Genomic DNA, 22,610 nt, shown 5'->3' on the forward strand with positions numbered 1-22,610 from the left:
AGAGAGGAGAGGAGAGGACAGGAGAGACTGTTTACACAGAGCAGAGAGGAGAGGACAGGAGAGGCCGTTTACACAGAGCAGAGAGGAGAGGACAAGAGAGGCTGTTTACACAGAGCAGAGAGGAGAGGACAGACAGGAGAGGCTGGAAACATGACAATACTTCAATATGTACAATATGTGGAGACAATTTATTTTTCCAATATTCTTGGAAATGTGTTGTATATATAGATTCCATTTTATTTCATTTTTAAAAATAATTTATCAGAGATAATCAATGTTTTTCTCCACTTCTAGCCATGAATGTGCTGATTCCATAGGGCTGCAGGACTTATAGATTTATAGAGATTTTATATATTGCAGTGAAATAGAAAGACACAGTGCGAAGAGCGCCATGACTCGTCTTGTTGGGGTTCAGAGGGTTAAACATAAATCAGGTGTAAGAATGGGCTGGCTGTTACCTGTGCGTATCTCTCCAGTGTGTGTGTGAAGGTGTGTGTGTGGTGGTGCTCCAGCAGCCTCTCCTGCAGGTAGTTGTGACAGAGTTCAGACCAGCTGGCGGCTCGCTCCTCTGCAGAGTGTCTCGGGTTCCTCAGACCCGGCGTGTCCACCACCATCACAGAGGCCAAGGTCAGCTGCTGGTTGCTCAAAGCTCTGCACACACACACACACACACACAACACACACGTTATACAGGAATGTGTGCAGTGTGTACTACAGAGGGTACACAGTGACGTCACTTTGTTCACGTGACACCGCCTCCTCAGCATCACTGACAAAACAACAGGTGGCTGATATGAGTCGGATACTGGAAGGAAAACAAATTCATCTTGTCAACAAGTAAACAACAAATATGACACACCACAATCTGATGGAAATGTGGCTGGAAATTTTGGTTCCTTACTCATACAGCTAGCATGAGACCAAGAAAATAAGCAGCAGAAGAAGTCACAAGAAATACTTGTTACAAGAACAAGTTCCTGCATTCAAAGTCTTAGTTAAGTAAAAGTACAAAAGAATCAGCAGGAAAATAGAGGTTAAGTACCAAAAAGTATGAATTATGCAGGATTTCAGAATATTGAGCAACCCATCAGGTAAGTTGTTTCAAGTACTGTACTTAAGTACAAATCTGAGATACTTGTACTTTACTTGAGTATTTCTATCTGCTACTTTTAACTTCTACATCACAGAGGTTCTTTGTACTCCACTACATTTATCTGACAGCTTCAGTTACTTTGCAGATTCAGACTAACAAAACAAAAAAATCAAAAATAATTATATTTTGAGGAATACTTCTGGACTGTTACTTAAGTAAAAGCAGTGTTGAAATACAAAAAAAATCTGCATTCAAACACTTACTTCTGACCAAGTAATTGTATTACTCTACAGTGCTGTACTTAAGTGATATATTTGAGATACTTGTACTTTACCTGAGTATTTCTATTGATAAATAATCAATATATAATTATATCATGTCAATTGGTCTTTTTTGTACCTAGGGGGAAATTCACGAGCTGTAAAGTAACATATCAAATATATTTGAAATACATTAAATGATCTCCAACTTTATCAGCGGCAACATTAAAGCAATTAATGCATCAACAAATACAGTCATGGAAAAAAATATCAGACTATTGTTTTCTTCAATTTCTTGTTCCTTTTAATGCCTGGTACAACTAAAGGTACATTTGTTTGGAAAATATAATGATTTTGAAAAGTTGACTCTGATGAAGCACACTTTCTGGCTAAATGTTGACAGTTTTATTAGTTTCCAGACCAGAACAGGATGAAAAATAATAGAGATATTAAGCTTTTAGTGTGGAATAAAAGGTTTTCTGCCTCAGTTTGAGATGCATTTCTACCTGTTGATGAGTGAGACGATGGCAGTGAAGAGTTCCTCATAGAGACCAGCAGCCATCCCATCCACACACTGAGCTGCAGTCAGTCTGGGACCTGCACAGAACAACACACCTGCTTTCAGAAGGTGAGGGGCGTACAGTCTAGACCTATTTCTATGGATTAACTGAATAAAAAGGAGCTGTGTGTGTGTGTGTGTGTGTGTGTGTGTGTGTGTGTGTGTGTGTGTGTGTGTCTGACCCTCCTCTGCCTCTGCAGCCGTGCTCCTCTCTCTGCTGCCCCCGGTGGCTCTCTGCAGCAGCTGTCTCAGGTGATGTTTGAACACGGCCGTGTGCAGATCTTCTCCCTCGCAGCCGAGGACGCTGCTCGCCACCTGGGCGCTCTCAAAGTTCACAAACTGTCTCCTGGCAACTGTCAGTAAGGAGGAGACGAAGTGGAGGTTAGTAGAAGAGTTAGAAAAAATACAGACGCCGCAAAGTAGGAATACTCTTTTACAAAAAAAAAGGTGGAGTCAGTTTGAATACTTTATATACAGTTAGACAGTTTAGTCCAGTGGTTCCCAACCTGAGGGGTCAGGCGTTTCAAAGGGTCACGAGATAAATCTGAGGGGTCATCAGATGATATTGTGGGAGAGAAGAAGAAGAAGATGCACAAGAATCCAATATGATATATATATATATGTATATATTATTTTATTTTATTTTTTACGTTTGTTTTATGTTTTGGTTTTCAGGACTTTTTTTTTTTTTATGTTATTTTATTTGTTTTAACATTAACCATTAAAAAAGTAATTTAATCCTTCTTTGTTTTTTGTCAACATTTACTTTTATTTTTTAATTATTTGTGATTGCATCTCAATTTGTTCTTTTTTCAATTTACTTTTTTAATTGTTTTGTTCTTCTTTAAAAAAATGAATTTTATTTTTTATTTAATCTATTTTGGCCATTGCTAGTATTTACTATTATTATTATTATTATTATTATTATTGTTATTATTATTATTATTATTTTATTTGTTATTTTACTCTCTTTTTGACATTTTTTTAAACACTTATTTACACTCTTATTATTATAATTAAATTGTTTTTACAATACATTTTCTTTTTAAAATTACTTGTATTTTGCTTTTTTAATACTATAATTGTATTTTCTGTTATTGTCATTTTTGAATGAGTAAGAGCATCCAAATGAACTCAAAGTATTTGTCTTTTATTGTTGTCGTTCCCTCACAGCGAGGACATTCCTGCACTGTAAGGGTATTAGATGGGACTGTGATATGTTAATGATTGTCTCCACAAGTGTAGAAAGTCTAAGGTGTGTGTGTGTGTGTGTGTGTGATGGATCCATGTTACCTTTACAGGCCCCGGCAGCTCCCAGATGGTAAATACCAGCCAGAACGTGCCAGATCGCCTTCTGCTCGCTGCCGGAGAAGCTCAGCGTTTCCATGGCAGTCAGCAGCTTGGTGAAGGCGACGGACGCTCGCTGCTTCTCCTCCACCTAACACACACACACACACACACACACACACACACACACACACACAGACACACAGACGGGCCGTGAGCAGGGATGTCTGTCTGAACAGCTGAGTCACATCTCATCTGCCATCAGAGTCTCTTCAGCGCTTCGTTTCACCTCCTCACAAACCTCTTTATGATCATTTTATTCTATTTCTATTCCCACAACGCTTCACATCGTAAACACAGGAATGTTTCTGAACGTCTCGCCTGCTCGCTATTCATGCTGATTTATTCATGCTGATGAATTTAATGCAGTGAAGAGCAGAGTCAGAAAACAATCAGAGGACAGTCATCAAACTCCATCACTAGTCAGAAACACTTCTTTATTTCTAAGTATGAGTCCTTTTTACACTTTCTTACATTTTTTAAAATATATTTTATCTTTAATCTTCTCTTCTTTTTAGTTTTCAACACTTTTATTTTAATTTTATTTTTTTATTTAATCTTATTTTGTTTGTTTTAACATTAATTGATTTTCTTTTTTCATTTAATCCTCCTTTCTTCTTATTAACATTTACTTTAATTTTTTTTATTTCTAATTGCATCTCAATTTGTTTGTTTTTTCAACATTTACTTTTTCAGTTGTTGTTTTTTTTACAAATTTAGTTTTGTTCTTGTATTTAACTATCTTTTATTTAGGCCCTTGTTTACTATTATTCAAGTTTTTTCTCATAAATTTATGACTTAAATTTCGTAAATTTGTGAACTTTTTTTGAGTAAATTTGCAGCTTGAATCTTAGAGAAAATCAAATTTTTCATATATCATTAATTTACATCTTAAATCTGGTATATTCTGGGGTTTTTTTCTTGTAAATTTGCTAATTTAATCTTAGAGAATATCCAAGTTTTTTTCTCATTCATTTTCTACTTTAATATCAGTCATTTGTGAGTTTTCTTTTTGTAAATTTATCATTTAATCTCCCATGTCCTTTCAGCAGAGGTGGGATCAGAATATAAGAAGAAAGTTCTACACTTTGGGTTTTGAGTCCTAAATAAGTGAAATAATGTCTTTGTATTGGGGCATACTGTTTATTTTAGATGATTAAATCTCTCAATGTAAAAAACTAGAAAAGAGAGACAGAGAGGTGGCTGGTTGCTCAGTTTATAAGACTGTAGATCGATCAATAACTTTTATTTACTGCTTTGAGGAGGCTGGAAGCCTTTCTGTTCAACCAGAAAATAAAAAATATTATGTATTGTAGAAAGATACAAAAAAAAGCCAAAATACTCTTAAACAACACTGAAATAACTCAGGTACATTTTATTTCTCCAAGCCATAGTAGATGAAAAAATAACAGTGAAATCCAATATTAAACTTTGCTCAGAAACAACAACTGTACGATCTTGATCATATAATTTTTTTTTCTCTAATATTGAACTACAATATTAGAGAAACTGAAACTGAACTCTCGTTATTTTTATACTTTACCTTTGTTGGATGAACAATCCCAAACGAGTTGTTGTCAGGCAGCTGGTGCAGCTGCAGCTCCGTCCTGATGAAGAAATATTAGAGAGAGAATAATTAGAACCCTGAGAGGACTGGACGAGTTGATAAATATCATAAAAACACCAAAAATAGACATACATCAGTAACATCTTTATGACTGAGACTATAAAGAAGTCTTCAGATAAATCAACAAAGTGAAAGTATTAATACAACGATGTAAAAAAGCTTCACTACAAGTAAAGGTCCTGCAGTAAAATGTACACATTGTGGAGTAAAATCTAATTATATGTGACATTATTCAATTAAATATTGAATAATTTATGACTTTATTTATTGAGTCATTTGTTGATTGGTTTATTTATACACTGAGTCATTTATTTTTGCATTTAATCAATTTATTGAGTCGTTTATTTATTTTACTTGTTGAGTCATTAATTTAATCATTTATCTATTGAGCCATTTATTAATTTATTTAGCAATTTATTTATTTATTCTATTTATTGAGTATTTGATTTTTTTTTAAATCTATTTATTGGGTCATTTATTTATTCTTGATTCACTTATCTATTTGTGAATTTATTTCATTTTATTTTTCGAGTATTTTATATTTTTATTTATTTATGAGTCATTTACTTATTTATCTATTTATTGAGCAATTACTTTTTATTTATTGAGTCATTTATCTATTTCTTTCTTTATTTCATTTTATTTTTAAGTATTTTATATTTGGATTTATTTATTGAGTCATTTACTTATATATCTATTTATTGAGTCATTTATTTTTTTATTAAGTCATTTATTTATTGAGTCATTTAACTATTTGTTTATTTATTTAATTTTATTTTTGAGTATTTTATATTTTTATTTATTTATTTATTGAGTCATTGATCTATTTGTTTATTTATTGAGTACTTTATATTTTTATATATTTATTGAGTCATTAATTCATTCAGTCATTTATTTGTATATCTATCTACTGAGTCATTTACTTATTTATCTATTTATTGAGTCATTTATTTATTATGATAGAAGCTTACCCATAAAATGGGGGATTAAATGTATCCCAGCTAGCTTTCATTAACAAATTTTAAAAATCAATCTTCACAGTTTAATGGTGTTAATCTTTAAAGGCCTGTTATTGTTTTTAATATTTTATATGAATAAGCTCAATCAGTAGTTACCTCATCTCTGTGCTGAGTCCTGCCAGCATCTGAGAGAACACCAGGAAGTTACTCTCCCCCGGAGTCTTCTGACACACTTTCCATTTGTCCAACATCATCGTCTGCAGCAGAGGGACAGGAAAGGACGTCAGTGTCTCTGTCTGTCTCTAATGGCTTTAATGTCTTTAATGTGTGTGTGTGTGTGTGTGTGTGATCTTGTACTTCCTCCATAGTGAGGACCAGAACACGTTTTTAACCAACAGAGTGAGGACATTTTTGCAAAGTGAGGACATTTCGGCCGGTCCTCACTTCATTAAAGGCTTTTTTGAGATTTCAGACTTTGTTTAAGGGTTAAAGGTTACAATTAGGTTTATGTAAAGGTAACCATGTATTAGGGTTAGGGTTTGGCATTTAGTTGTGATGGTGAAGGTTAGGTTAAGAGTTATGGTAAGGGGCTCAGGAACAAGGTTATTGTAGTTAACGAAAACGAAATGAATTAACAAAAACTAGAATTGAAAAAACATTTTCGTTAACTGAAATAAAAAATAAAAACGAGAGTTTAAAAAAAAAAAGATAATTAATTTAAACTGTATAGTGTGGCTACAAAACTAACTAAAATTATAGTGAAAATGTCCTTAGTTTTCGTCTTTTTCAGTTATTTTCATACATAATGAAGATGGGTCAGACAAAGGAAATAAAGGCAAAATTTACTGTGACCTCTTTTAATCTCCCACCCAACAAATACCCCATTACAAAAACAATAAAACACTAAAACTAATACAAACCAAACTAAAACTAAAGCATTTCAAAAAAAATAAATACTAAACTAAAACTAGCAAACTCACTCTAAAAACTCATTAAAACTAACTGGATTTGAAAACAAAAATTCACAACAAAATTAAAACTAAAACTGATGAAAAATCCCCCCCTAAAAAAATCCAAAGGGAATTCACTATTATAATGAGGTCCCTCACAAAGATAGAAGTACAAGAATGTGTGTGTGTGTGTGTGTGTGTGTGTACCTGCAGGTGTCCCGCCGCCGCCTGTCCCGCGTGGTTAAAGTCCAGAGAGAAGACAGTGGCGAACCTGGACGAGGCGTCACTGTGCTGCGAGCTCACGCAGCCGAAGGACCTGAGGACGGTGTACATGGCGTGGACTCGCTCCACTGTGGACAGACAGGAGACGGGTCAGAGACAGAGAGAGGACACACACCTTCCCGTCCCTGCAGCGGCTGCAGGACTCACCGCTGATGCGGTCCCCGGTGGTCCCGGCCTGTCTCAGGAGGGCGTGAGTGAAGGCCTGGCACGCCGTGGTCTTCCCCGTCCCGCTGCGTCCCAGAGCGCACACGCTGTGGTCCCTGCGTGTCCCCACCATGGACACATACACACGTTTGACCAGAGCAGCCAGAGCGGGAGGAGCGTCCCACAACGACTCCCCGCGCCGAGACTTTGGAGTCTGGAAATAAACACTTTTATTAAAATATAACATTCACTAGTTTCATCTGGTCCCATTCATAATCAACTCTTTGTCTGAGTTTTTTTCTTGTAGATTAAATTTTGAATTTCAGAGAATATAAGAGAGATTTTTTTTCTCATAAATGTATGACTTTAATCTTGTGATTTCTGAGTTTTTTCTTGTAAAATTGTCACTGTAATCTCAGAGTATTTTTTCTTAAAAATTAACAATTTAAAAACTGTAAATTCTGAGTTTTTTCTTGTAATCTTGACACTTAAATCAGAGAGAATATCAGAATATTTTAAAATCATATGTTTATTTTTCATAGGAGTTTTTTCTTGTAAATTTGATGGATTGACAGACAGAGTTTTTGTCTGATAAATTTACGACATTAATCTCGACGAACCTTTTGATTTCACACAGGACTCAAACTCTGATATTGATTTTGAACATATGATGATAACTTATAGGAAACTTTACTTGGAAAATAGAGAATATTTTGCAAATTTTCACTTTTTTTATGATAAATGTTTGAAGACAGTGAATGAATGATCAGCTAGTTTTATAAATATTATTCTAAAACCGGTCATTGTGCATAATGAGTTCTTCTTTTTAGGTAGTATGGAGAAAAATTGCCAAAATATAAACAACTACAAAAAAAAAAAATATTCAATTAAATATTTTTTTTAAAATCCCAAAAATGTGACATGGATTGAAAATTCTGTTTTTATTCTCATCTTTATTGTTTTTTTATTAAACCGCTCATTGTGCATAATGAGTTCTTCTTTTTAGGTAGTATGGAGAGAAATTGCCAAAACATAAACAACTAAAAAAAAAAAAAAAAATATTCGATTAAATATTTTTTTTTAAATCAAAAAAATGTGACATAGATTGAAAATTCCGTTTTTATTCTCATCTTTATTAATTTTGTATTGATTCCCTTATATTAATTTTAATTAATTTTATTAATTAAAATGAGCTCCACATTGACCAGCAGCAACATTAAAGTGATCTTGCTGTGTGTGTGTGTGTGTGTTTGTGTGTGTGTGTGTGTGTGTGTGTGTGAGATCTTGCTGTGTGTAAATTTAATCCTTTTTTGTTTTTTGTCAACATTTTCTTTTTTTTTTAATTATTTGTGATTGCATCTCAATTTGTTCTTTTTTTAATTTACTTTTTTAATTGTTTTGTTCTTCTTTAAAAAAAATGAATTTTATTTTTTATTCAATCTATTTTGGCCATCGGTAACATTTACTATTATTATTTTTTTTTATTATTGTTATTATTATTTTATTTTATTTTATTTTACTCTTTTTGTTATTATTACTTACTCTTATTATTATAATTAAATAGTTTTTAACAATACATTTTCTTTTTAAAATTACTTGAATGTTGTTTTTTTAATACTATAATTGCGAGGACATTCCTGCACTGTAAGGGTATTAGATGGGACTCCACAAGTGTAGAAAGTCTAAGGTGTGTGTGTGTGTGTGTGTGTGTGTGTGTGTGTGTGTGACCTTGCTGTGTGTGTGTATGGGGGGCCAGAGGTTGACCAGGTTGGGTCCTGCGTGTGTGAGGGGTAGACTGGCTCTGGCTCTGCTGGTCAGCGTGTGCAGGACGCCGCACTCGTTGACGCTCTGCAGGTCGCTCAGGTCCTCACACAGGTCCAGGTCCGGCGGGTTACACTGAGGAGGAGACGTGCTGGCGGTCATTTAAAGGGTTAAAAACACAGATAAATATACTCATAAAGAGTAAACGGAGCTACCTTCTCCATCTCGAACTCTGTGACGTCGTGCAGCGAGCCGTCCGTCTGCAGTCGAACTCTCGCTCGGCCTTCTGGGAGTTCAGGTGTTCCCTCATCAGGCTTCATCTGAGTGGCTGAAACCAGATCACACCGACCAATCAGAGAGCAGTATTCATACCTCATCACTGGTCAGAAACACTTCTTTATAAGTGCGAGTCCTGCATTAAAACTCCTACTGAAGTCAGACGTTACATCAGTAAAATGTGAACAGAAAAAACTTTTTTTTTCTGTAAATGTATAAATAAAGACTTTTTTCCTGAAATGTATGAGTTTATAATCTCAAAGAATATAATTTTTTCTTGTAAATTTGCCAGAATATAACAATTCCTAACACTATTTCTAAATTCTTTCCTTGTAAATTTGTGAGTTTTTCTCTCAAAGTTATGATGTTTTAATCACAGAGAATATTTCTTTTTTTTCTTGTAAATGTGTGACTTTTTTTCTTGGGTTACTCTTGTTTCTTTTTTAATTGAGAAATGTATGACTTTAATCTTATGAATTCTGAATTTTTTCCTTTAATTTTGTCATTTAATTTCAGAGAATATTCAAGTTTTTGTTTCAATGAATTTCAGTTTGTTCCCCCGTTTCTTTCTTGTAAATTTGCTAATTTAATCCCAGAGAATATCATGTTTTTGCTCATAAATTTCTGACTTTAATTATGTAAATTTGTGATATTTTTTCTTGTAAATTATTTTTCTAATCTCAGAGAATATTCACATGTTTTCTCAGAAATGTAAGACTTTTATTTCGTATATTCTGAGTTTTTTTTCTTCTAAAATTGCCTGAACTGCATAATAATTATATTATAAAAGTTCAAATGCATTAAAACTCCTTTGGTTTGATCTGTGATCAAAATAAGTAGATTCTATCTCAAACATTTTTATGTTAAAGTTACTTAAACAACTGCCTCAAAATCAAGGACACATTCATATTTTATACATTTTATCAAATATATTGAGTAAAATGAAATGACTACAAAATAATTTATTACAGTGTAGCACAGTAAAAGTTACAATATTTCCCTCTGTGTAAAGTATCATAACGTGTTTATATTGGTGTTTCTGTGTTTGCATGCAGCTCGCAGCTTTTCTGTCATAATCCTCTGATGCTGCCTGTTACAGTTTAGAGTCAAGGGTCAGAGGTCAGGGGTCTGTGTGTCCACATGAGGACGTAATGGGATTATTGCAGTGGTGTGAGGACAAGCAGACGGACAAACATATTGACTGTAATATGTGACATGATATGAAGATAATTCAGCAGATTACTGCAGAGATCCTCTAATCCTCACACACCATGTCCTCATGAGACAGACAGAGACACATGAATGTTTCAGAGGAAAAGCTTCTGTTTCTGTTGTCAGAAAATCAATCAGAAGGTTTTTTTCTTTGGAGGAAATCAAAAGATTCTCTGCAGGCTGCAGACTCACGCTGCGTTCCAGGAAGATTATCTATAATATTCATATGGTAAAAATATATCAGGCAGGAGAAACAGAATTACAGGAAAGATATTTTGATAGATTTACAAAAAAATAGTCTCAAGATGTCCTTGTAGGGATTTTGGAATGCCTCTTTTATAAATAAATGATACCTTGCAGGGGACACTATTAATGTTGGGATTTTATCTCTTACAGTTAAAGGATGCCTCACGCCACGATATCATTTATTTTCCTAAAATCCATACATTTTGGTGCCCCGTGTGAGGCCATTTGTATCTGTAACCAGATACTCCTACATCCTGTAAAAACTACAAACAGACATTCAAATAAAACAGCACAAAATCCGATGGTAAAGAGTCACAGGTCTCAGAACAGGATTTCTTCTTCTGCTCCTTAAAGTTTGCGGATGGAAAAACATCCGGGAGGACAACAGATTGTCAGAATTATGTAAAAAAAAAAAAAATAATAAAAGTGAATAAATCCCATTTTCCTCTTTATTGTCCTTATTATGATATGTTATGAATGTCTGTTAAATGTTTTATTACCTTTGATTGTGAAGCTTTGAATAAACATCAGGGTGGTTTATTTGTTTTGTCTTATGTGTAGTTTATGTCTCCACTGTGTGTGTGTGTGTGTGTGTGTGTGTGTGTGTGTGTGTGTGTGTGTGTGTGTGTGTGTGTGTGTGGGACTCACCTCGTGTAAAACCGTCTTTGTGAACGTACCAAACCGTTCCTGCTTCATACCAAACATCTCTCACCTGGAGGACAAACACGGAAACAAGAGAGCAGCAAAAACCTGTGAAATCTATCTATAAAAGCAAGAAGCATCTGTGTTTGTGTGTGTGTGTGTGTGTGTGTGTGTGTGCGTGAGTGTGTGTGTCCAGGGCATATCTCCCTGACCATTAGTCAGACTGACCTAAGATTTTGTATGTGTCTTGTGCATGACACGAAGGTGTGCATCCTCGATTTTGAAGATTTTTTAATTCATTTTTCAAAATAGCATCATTATTTACGTAGGACGTGTTGCAGCATTGCACTGCTTCTGATCAAACGCCTGTTAGGGGAGCTAACATTGTGTGATAGGCCTACACTCTATTTAGCCTACATATCTTTCAGAGTTTTAAAGTGGCTACAAGGTTCGATTTTTCAATAATATTCAAATAGTTTCCACCAAATATCAATGTTCAATGTGTATGTGCTGGATGGTGTGGTACCTTATGAAAAGTAAGTGTTTTATGGAGTTGCAGACGTTGTAGTGGTCTGCATGTAATGTGCAAATTCTGTTATTTGTGATTAGCATGCTAAGCGGAGATTTAGCTTTATTCACTTCTTATGTTGCATTACTATGTAATTCAGGGATGACATTCATGTTGCTTAGTGTAATGACCATAATCATTTGATATGAGATACTTGAGTATTTGTGTAGTATATTGCATGAGATACATTTTTTGCATGAGTTACAATTTTTTTTTAATGATAATTTTGTGTCTATTTTTGGTCATTTTGTGTCTTTTTTTGTAATTTTGTGTCTTTTTAAAAAAAAGACATTTTGTGTCTATTTTTGGTCATTTTGTGTCTTTTTGGTAAAAAAAAAAAAGAAGAAGAATAAAGAAGAATATAGAGCGATAACACATGTTATAGAGTCTATTTTGCACCGATATGAATGCAGGTGTGCCTTGAGATTTTGGCTTGCGCTTTGGGCACAAAAAGTTTGAAAACTACTGCTCCAAGGCGTGCAACTATAATAAAATGATTTGGCTGAAAGAAATGCTCTAAAAAGCATCAATCAGCTCCTCACACTCCCTGCTGCTGCAGCTGGATGGTCCAGTCTCTACAGAGAACATCAGAGTGAATATGATGGCAGGAAAATCAGTGAAGGGAATTACAAAAACTAAATTAAAAACTGAATTAATTGATTCTGATTGAAGACAGAATAAAACTGTAAATTATGGAAGACTAAAGCTGCCAAATTTATGATTCGAATCATTGATTTTTATATATATTTATTTGACATTTTTATTTATCTATTTACTTATTTAATTATTGCTTTATCATTTAACTTGATTATATTGTTGCCGCCCCACTTTATTTAATTTTTTTGTTCTGTTGTGTTGCAGTATTTGTATTCTTTTTTGGTCATTTTGTAGCGTTTTAAAAGAGTAATTTTGCATTTTGTGTCCTTTTGGTCATTTGTGACTTTTTCTTTTTTTGTTCAATTTGTTACTTTTTCAGTCATTTTATCTCTTTTTTGGAATTTTGCATCTTTTTTTGGTTATTTTGTGACTTTGAGACATTTTTTAAAGTCATTTTGTGCCTTTTTTTTTGCCAATTTTGTTCTGTTCTGTTGCAGTATTTCTATTTTTTCATGTTTACTGGTTTATCTAATTATTTTTGTAACTGTATCATATACAAAAGTGCATTTCACTCTGTTTTCATGACCTGATTTGGTGGATTATGGATTATTTGTTGGGGAAAAATTAAAGGAACAGTTTCACATTTTGGGTTGGAGCCGTTCTGGGTGCAATTTTCCAGTTTTTCAAAAAACGTATATGCTATTAGAACAATATAAATGATGCTTTAAAGCCACTAAATACAACTTAATATATTCCTCTGTGTCTTAATGCTAATTAAACACTTAACAACCTTTTAATTAATGAGTGATAAAGTCTCTAATGAATGCTCACGTCTCTCCTGTGTTGTTCTGTCACCGTGTTGTCTGCCTGCCGTCCCTCCGGCTCCTGCCTCTCCTCCATCCTCTCCTCCTCCTCCTCCTTCTTCTTCTTCATCTTCCTCTCCGCCTGCTGCACCTCCTTTATCCTCTCCTTCTCCTTCTCCTTCTCCTGCTGCTTCTTATTCACCTCCGGCCTCGTGTCTGGCTGCTTCCTGGGCGGCTCCGTCCTCACCTCCGCTCTGGTTTCTGGTTCTGGGGAGAAGATGGGCCTGTTTGACTGTTTGCTGCTGCTGATCAGCTGTTCGGCCCGGAGAGACATCTCGGCCTCCAGGATCGGAGGAGTCTGATCCGGGAGCAGGAACTGCTGCACCAGGTTATCGCTCAGTTTGCTCGGCTGCTGGGGGAGAAAAAAGTTTGGTGAGAACACTCTATATAAATAATACATATAAGACTTGGTTAATGTTGTCAGGCAGTCGCAGATGGAGGCGCTGTGGCTGCTGGTTAGAGAGTCTGTCCTGTGAACAGCCGACATCACTTCACCTGCTGAAACAACCCATAATGACCCGTATGAGCCTATGGGCAAAATTACACAAGTTTGTGTCCATATTTGGACATTTTGTGTGTCTTTTGGTCAATTTGTTCAATTTTTCGGACGTTTTAGGTCATTTTGTGTATTTTTATTTTGTCATTTTGAGATTTCTTTTTAGATACTATGGATAACTAACTGCCAAAATCATTGACAATTTATGACTTTGTGTGTCAATATGTGACTTTTTTGGTCATTTTGTGTCCTCATTGGTCATTTTGTGAGTTTTCTGGTCATTTTGTGTCTTTTGGTCAATGTGTTCAAATTGTGACGTTTCAGGTCATTTTGTGTGTTTTTTTGTCATTTTGAGATTTTTTTTAGATACTACGGAGAACTAAAGCTGCCAAAATCATTGATAATTTTGTGACTTTTTTGTTAAATTTATGACTTTTTGTGACTTTTTTGGTCATTTTGTGTCCTTATTGGTCAATTTGTGACTTTTTTTGTAATTTTTTGTTTCATTTTGTAATTTTACATCCTTTTTTGATAATTCTGTGTCTTCTTTGGTCTTTTTGTGACTTTTTTGGTAATTATGTGTCTTTTTTGTGTCACCTTCCTATAGCGATGAGAAGGTTGATGTGACACTGATGTCTGTACAGTAAGGAAAATTTTCAGGTCAAAAACATTACAAACTGATTATTTTTTCACCTCCAGAGGCTTTCTGTTGAATCTGGAATTTGGAGGTTTTGTCCGTCCCCTCTGGCAGTGAGAGGTATTACACAAACGCTGAGCTCGCCGTCTCTCCGCACCCCCCAGAAACGCTCCTCTGCTCTCAGACTTCTGACTTTAATCCTTCACCTAAAAACGCCAAGTTTCCTTTTCATCTGAAGCATCCACTCCAGAGACTTTCTGGCGGGAAATGTCACCACAAATCCAAGCCCCTAAAACTTGAGAGAGGCTGAATCAGATTTGTGTGAAGTCGTTTGGCGAGGACGTGAATGTAACAAACAAACCGCGGAGACAGCTGTCATGTCCCGCGTGAAGACATAACTTACTGTGTAACTCTGTCCTTTTACCTCTGCCAAGTGGTTTTATTGCACGAACGCTTAGGGTCGGACCAAACGTCACCATCTGAGAAAGTGTTGAGGAACCAGACTCCATTGAGAAAAATAGTGATTTTACCTCAAAGGACACAGTGGTTGTAGCTCTGCTGCTGCCTCCATCTGTTAGTTTGTTTGTGTTATTTTGTGACTTTAGTGAATGTCAACTCTTATTAACATCAAAGTCACACAATAACACAAACTAACTTACTGATCAATGCAGCAGTAGAGCAACAACTCCTGTGTTCTGTGAGGTAAAATTATTGTTTTTCTCAATAAAGTCTGGTGGCTTTGAAGAGAGTGAATTTGACAACTGTGTCTCACCTGTCTCACGTCGTTGGCCTCGGGCTCATATAAATTAAAACACTCTAAAGCAGTGGTTCCTGAGGGTCTTTTTTGGTCTTTTTGTCATTTTTAATTTTTTTTAGCAAAACTTTTGGCTATCTTAAATGTTTTTGTTATTTTTGGGGCCAATTTTGTGACTTTTTCTTGGTAAATTTCATGTGTATATTTGGTCATTTTTATGTGTATTTTTGTTCATTTTTATGGATTTTTTGTTCCTATTTTTGGGTCATTTTTATGTCTTTTTTTGGTCAATTTGTGTCTTTTTTGGTGAAAAAGAAAAGAGAAAAATAAAGAGGTGTGTTATGTGTTATCAGGCAATAGCCTCACTGCACTGATATGAATACAGGTGTGCCTTGAGATTTTGGCTTGAACTTTGGACACAAAAAGTTTGAAAACCACTGCTCTAAAAGATGCAACTATAATAAAATTATTTTGCTGAAATCTCTAAAAAGCATCAATATGTTAATTGGTTTTAGGGGTTCTGAACTGTTTCGTCTCTTTATACTCTTTATGGATCTTCTCTAAATATTGACCTTTTCCTTTAAACTCTGTATATTTGTGTCACCTGTCTCTCGTCCTTGGCCTCGGGCTCCTTGTGTTTGGTCTCCTTCTCCGTCTCTCTGACCAGCTGTTTGAGGAATCCTCCGGGCAGAGCGGACAGAGGAGGAGGAGGCTCTGCAGCCGCCACCGGAGTCTTCTCCTCCTTTATCTGTAACACATCCGTCCATCACAGAGTCACTCATCACCTCCAGCTGCAGCCTCACATTCAGGTTTCTATCCAGTAAGTGAAGCTGTGCATGCAGCTAGGCCTGTCACCATAACACAGTTTTTAGGACCATATATTTTCTCAGAAACTATCACCATAAACAATTGTTTTGTGGACTGCATCCTTTTCCAACGCGATGAATTTTTAAATCTCAAGAATATTAAACATTGAAATTGAAATGTGGAAAATAAATATTACAACAGCCTAGATAAATAAAACATAAATAAATAAACTACTACTAACAAAACAAATAAAATAGACTCTCAGGCTCTGTTAACAGAAACTGCACTGAGATAAATATTATATTATTATGTATTATAAATAATATATAAACAGCTGTTTCTGATTTTTTTTTTTCAATTCCTACTGCCTGTCAAACATTTTAAGTATTACTGAAATAGCACAAAAAGTCTGCGTTATAATGCATCCACTGTAAAGGTGGCGTGGCTCCTTTAAGAGGCAGGACAGTCAGCGCTAACCAGGCGGCAACCTCCTGGTCTGAGCAGGGAGGCAAACCAGGAAGTGCAATTCCAGCAGGCGGCGCTAAGTTTGGCTGCAAAAACATTTCTGTCCATTAATTTCAATACAAAATGAGAAAACTTCTCACTTGATTTATTACCTCAGAAATCAAGAAGAAGAAGATTACTTTATTAATCCCACAATGGGGAAATTCAACCTCTGCATTTAACCCATCCTTTTTTTACACACAAGTGAACACACCATGCAAGTAGCATGCAAGACAATTTTGATGTTAATAGTGTAAATAATGGCCCCATTTAGAAGAAAATGGAAGATAAAGAATCAAATGATTTGGGGCGTGGCTACCTTTGATTGACAGGTCACTAACAAGGCGAGCCGTCATCAGGAGAGAAGCAGAACAATGTGTATCCAAGGCAACGTGTCAATAAAGTTATATATATATATATATATATATATATATATATATATATATATATAGTTTTATAGACGTTATATAGATTATACATAAAGATTATATATAAAGAAAGAGTTTAGCGGTTTGGTCTCATAGCGTTGACCCTTTCACTATATTTTCACTTAATGACCGTTTATTTGAACGTTTTTTTCAGTAAAAATGTCTTGTTCAGCATTTGGTTGGACTAACAGAGGCGCCTCATTTTTCTGAGGTAAGTAAAATACATTTTGTTTTTGTTTTTTGCCAAAACTAACATCCCAGTTAATGCTTCAGTTAATGCTAACATGAATTAGCTTCTCTCAGTCAGGTTGAGGTGTAGAGAGGCTGTAGTCAGTGATCAGATCCCTCTCCTCCTCCACAGTCCAGATATGGTTTGCTCCCCGTATCGGAAACAAAATGGCGACGAGTGTAACGCTGAACTCGATGCTTCCAACGGGCCACAAACCAACGGGTGACGTCACGGTGACTACGTCCATTATTTATATACAGTCTATGGTGCTAACAGGCTAACAGTTAGCTCTGTAGCGGTACAGTGTAGCATGTGTTCACTTAGCGACCTCCGTTTGTTTAGAACAAGCACTGGACACTCTGTGCACAGTTAGCGACGCCGTTTAATTTACAATCAGCGGTGGACACTTTGTGTACAGTTAGCATGCTGGTTGTTTACAATCAGCGGCGGCTCCTGTGCAGTTAGCGACGGTGGCTGCAGTTGTTGTGCTGCTGCTGAGCTGATGTGCCACACCACACTGGCTTTGGCATCAATTCTATTTATTCCACCAAACTTTCTGGAGTTGTGCAGCCATCGGGAAACTTGACTTTGAGTAACACACTCTGGCTAGCTGGCTAGCGTCCGCACTGTGTGTGTGTGTGTGTGTGTGTGTGTGTGTGTGTGTGTGTGAGCCGCACCTCCCACAGAGAGCAGGTGAGCGACCGTAGAGGGACAGAAGCAGCGCGACTGGAGAAAATGTTGACGTCTTATGTAAACAACAATTATCAATCATTATCATTATAAGTCGATATAATGACTATGGGGACAGGCCTACATGTAGGTTTTACTGTTTACACACATGCAGGCCACATTAAAGATTAATAAAGATTATATTAAACATATTTATCTTATGTTTCCTCCTGCAGGATGGTCACTTTTAATAATATAATCTATATTTATTTACTCTGCTGGTTGCACAAGGAAAAAATACATAAACAGAACCAGATAGATTAGTATTTTATTCATGTGGGGTTTTTTTTATTTTTATTTATTTTTTTTAGATATTTGTCCCACACTTTGTCTCAACACTAAATGTTGTAAATGTTTCAAAAAATATATTAAAATGATCTTTTATTTTTATTTTTGGTGTTTAACTCTAACATAAATAATATCAAAATATATTTCTTAAACTGTGCCCATATTTCTGCACATTCAGTCAGAAATATTCTAAAGAAATATTTTAAAGAACATTTTGAATTAACTTTTAAATTAATAGTATTTAAATGTAATTTCTCTCTAAAGGGAATACACTAAAACTTTTATTTTGTAATGTTGGTGATCAGGTGACCTCAGATATTAATAATATTTTTTCTCCTCCAGACTGAGTCAGTTTGTCCTCTTTAACTTTTCTCCGTCAGCTTTAATGAATGAATGAATATTAAATTTAATAAAGCTTTGGTGTGTAATAATGAGTCATCAGAGATCACCTGCTGACATTCATAAACCGACAGACATCAGAAGGTCAGCAGCTGCTTCACATGACTCATTATTATAAATATAAAACACACAACTCACTATTCACTTCCACTCATTTTACTATTTAAGATCAATAACATAATGGCTTGTTAAAAACAATCTGTCATGTCATGAAGATTTTGCTGATCAGTTCTACAACTTTATTAAAATATATCTGGGTTTTGATAATTTAGTGTCTTTTCTGGTCATTTTTTGACTTAAATAGATATTTTTATAGTATTTTCCCTCATAATTTAGTGGGATTTATTAATTTATAAAGGACACAGTAACATGTTTTAAACTTCCTGTGAATATAATAAAATTAATCTAATTTACATTTATGTATTTAGCAAATAGCAGACTTCAGGTTTTACCCATGGTCTGGTTACGGAAAATTATTTTTCCAATATTTTATCACGAGCTCGCAAATCCTGAGTCTCTCTGCTGATCCAGAGTCTGATTTTAGAAGAAGATTGTGATTGTTTGAGGTAAAACTGAAACACTTTTAGGGAAGAAACACCTTTATTAAAACTTTCTGACATGTTCATATTTTACCTGAAGTGTCTACAGAATACAATAAACTAAAGGAGCTAAGAAGTGAAGGTTGTTGTGCACCATAATTACCCCAAATTAAAAAAAAAAAAAACTAAATAAAGATTTTTAGGAAAGAAACAGCTGCTCTGTCTCTATCTTAACTTTAATATTATTCTATAAATACCTCAAAACTTCTCACATGGTTTATTTAAATTGTTTTTTGGGGCCCAAAGTAAAAAAATATTCAATATTTGACCAAAACCAAATAATTAATAAACTGGATTGATTTTTATTAATAGTTTTCATGCAAAGATTCAAGCAGACAAATTTAGTTTTTTATACTTTGACAGTTGTCTGTAAAATCTGTTTAAGAAATTGTATTATATCGTCTTGTTTGCAATATCATAATATGACACAAGTTATTGATCGAGCCGCCTGCATCATGAAACGTATCATGTCATCGTTTTCTCGCCAATAAACATTATCAAAGTGTTATTACTGAACATGACGACATGCAGCAACAAGCTCAAACAGGCAACATGCAGGATGACTCACACACACACACACACACATGCACGCACGCACACACAGCATGCAGCGCTGCACCTCCCTTCTGCTCCCACAGTTTTAACCGTGAAGACAGCGCCATGTTCAACAGGAAGTGAGGTCAGGGGGTGGTGGTGGAGGGGGCGGGGTCACAGCCAGGTGTGATGTCAGAGTGGCGGTGTGCGTGTTTATGTGTGTGTGTGTGTGTGTGTGTGTTTGTGAAGGGAAAGACAATCAACCTGACAGAGGAGAGAGAGAGAGAAGTGAAGGAAGTGACAGAAACGTGAAGCTTCAGCTGCAAAAGTGTCAAAATAAAAGCATTAAACAACTCATCAGGACACACACAACCACACACACACACACACACACACACACAACCACACACACACACACACACACACACACAACCACGCACACACACACACATACACTCACACACACGCACACACTCACACACTCTCACACACACGCACACACTCACACACACAACCACGCACACACACACACATACACTCACACACACGCACACACTCACACACACAACCACGCACACACACAAACACGCGCGCACACACACACACACACACACACACACACACACACACACACACACACAAACTCACACACACACACACACACACACACACACACACACACACATACAAACACATACACACACACACCCACGCTCTGACACGCACACACGCACAAATACACGCACACACACACACACACACACACAGAAGCGTTGTTATCCTTTAAGAAATCGTCTCTTTGTTTAATGATCAAACCTTCAGAAAACAGTTTCTTTGTTAAGTTTTCAAGTCATCAATCTTAATTTGAAACTTTTAGAACTTGTCTCATGTTGTTTCAACTCAAAGTTATTTATTCTCATGAGCACAACAGAACAATGAGAAGAAGTTGCCGGGAATGACTGTAAAACACTGTAATTCACAGATCTGTAGGAGGAGCAGAGCTGCTCCACTTGGGAAAACAAACATAATTTAGATTATTTTGACTGATTGTGATTGCAACAGGATTCACAATATTTGAGGGAATTAAATTTGTTTTATTGAAAATTATGTTAAAGAAGACTTTAACATAAGAAGACTTTTTTCAGTCTATTGTAACATTTTATCGGCTGTGACGTCCCTGCAGCGAAACAAGTATTACTTCAGAAAGTATTTTGACATATTTTGCCTTTAACAAATATTGTGCCTCAAACTATTTGGATATTGTACTCTTCCATATTGTGCTTTGATTAATTGTGCAGCACTAACAATGAGTATTCTCAATAAGTGAAGTCAAATAATTATTATAGTAAAATAAAATCCACAGGGGACGTGTTAAAGGTGGATGTTGAGTTAAGATTTATTTGTCAAACAAAATTATTTTAGAGTTTCTGCTGCCTTTGATACTGAACATTGATTTTTTATTTTTTTATTTTTTTTATTTAACCTTTATTTAACCAGGGAATATCCCATTGAGATTAAGAACCTCTTTTTCAAGGGAGCCCTGATCTTACAACAGCGTTTACATCAATCTTTAGATATATATATATATATATATATATATATATATATATATATATATATAAAATATATATATATATATATATATATATATATTATTATTTATTTTTTTAATCTACTTACAAGACCCCAAAAAAGTTTAATCAGCACATCCAAACTTGCACAAGAGGACAAGAAATCCACAGGTGGTTTTAAATTCTGATTTATATAACATAAAGGCAAACATCTTACTAGAATTTAATATTTTCCTTCATTTCAGTTTGCTAAAGTTAAAAATATTTATGGATTAGTTTCCACTCAGTTGGGCTGCGACAAAAATGAGTCCTGCTTTTACAAAATCCTGCAGCCAGAGTAGTCAGAGTAATCAGATTACTCACAGAACTATGAATCATGACCTCTTGTCTCCTGTTTTCTGACTATTTGAACATTAAACCCGTCGCCTCAGTGTCTTTATATGATCTATGACTAATAAAGACTTTTAACTCTAGATCAGCTTTTAATTCAGCTATTTAAACAGTTAAAGTCTCTCATGAGTGTTTTTCTGGTTTTATAAAGTGAGATATAAATAAAGGTTATTATGATTGTTGTAAACTCTTCAGTAATCAGATTACAGCTTCTCTCCGTCACACTTTGTTTGTTTCTCGTGTTTCATTCGATGTTTTCTCTTTCTGTCTGTGAACTCCAGCTGAAAACTGATCTGATCCCTGAAAGCTTCTATTAACTGTTTGTCTCGTTTCAGAGGAACCAGTCTCACTCTGAACCCCAGAAAAATAAATAATAGTTTAAGAAAATCACCAAACATCATCAGTCATCACACAGAAACTGTTTTGCAGCTTATAAACGTATAAACAGATCAGTGTCTCTCTGAATTTATGTTTTTAAAACTATTTTTTACAGAAAATATAATGTAGAAATCAATGCTTGGGTGATTCTGAACTTATCTATTTCATTATAATTTACTTAAATGGTCAGAAACTGGCAGATACTGAACATACAGTACTGAGGTTTATTTATCTATTTATTAATTATTATTATTATTATTATTTAACAGTTAGCAACTGGCTGATACTGTACATGTATTTAGGTATTTATTTTATTTTTTAAATGATTCTATTTTTTTACTTTTCCAGAACGAAAACAGAAATATCTTTAAAGCGATTGAACACAAACATCACAAACATCTTCCCACTGCTTCCTTTGTATCTAAAAGAAAAAATAAATAAGACAAATAATAATAAGAAGAAAAAGAAGGGAAAAAAGTAA

General features: G+C 35.0%; 1 protein-coding gene across 1 annotated transcript in view; it reads right to left on the reverse strand.

Moving 5' to 3' along the window:
• Nucleotides 1-19,918, reverse strand: part of LOC131991973 (unconventional myosin-XVIIIb-like) — a 66,202-nt gene extending 46,284 nt beyond the window's left edge. The window contains exons 1-14 of the mRNA XM_059357287.1: nt 19,859-19,918; nt 15,878-16,021; nt 13,355-13,735; nt 11,365-11,428; nt 9,198-9,310; nt 8,950-9,117; nt 7,225-7,435; nt 7,003-7,145; nt 6,002-6,102; nt 4,803-4,866; nt 3,206-3,350; nt 2,095-2,265; nt 1,860-1,950; nt 459-651 (exon numbers count right to left, since the gene is read on the reverse strand). Coding sequence (XP_059213270.1) covers nt 459-651; nt 1,860-1,950; nt 2,095-2,265; nt 3,206-3,350; nt 4,803-4,866; nt 6,002-6,102; nt 7,003-7,145; nt 7,225-7,435; nt 8,950-9,117; nt 9,198-9,310; nt 11,365-11,428; nt 13,355-13,735; nt 15,878-16,021; nt 19,859-19,918 — 2,049 coding nt within the window. The remainder of the gene's footprint in view (nt 1-458; nt 652-1,859; nt 1,951-2,094; nt 2,266-3,205; nt 3,351-4,802; nt 4,867-6,001; nt 6,103-7,002; nt 7,146-7,224; nt 7,436-8,949; nt 9,118-9,197; nt 9,311-11,364; nt 11,429-13,354; nt 13,736-15,877; nt 16,022-19,858) is intronic.
• Between the last annotated feature and the right edge of the window lie 2,692 nt (nt 19,919-22,610).

The sequence above is a fragment of the Centropristis striata genome, chromosome 19 (genome assembly GCF_030273125.1).
Source record: "Centropristis striata isolate RG_2023a ecotype Rhode Island chromosome 19, C.striata_1.0, whole genome shotgun sequence".
Taxonomy (NCBI): Eukaryota; Metazoa; Chordata; class Actinopteri; order Perciformes; family Serranidae; genus Centropristis; species Centropristis striata.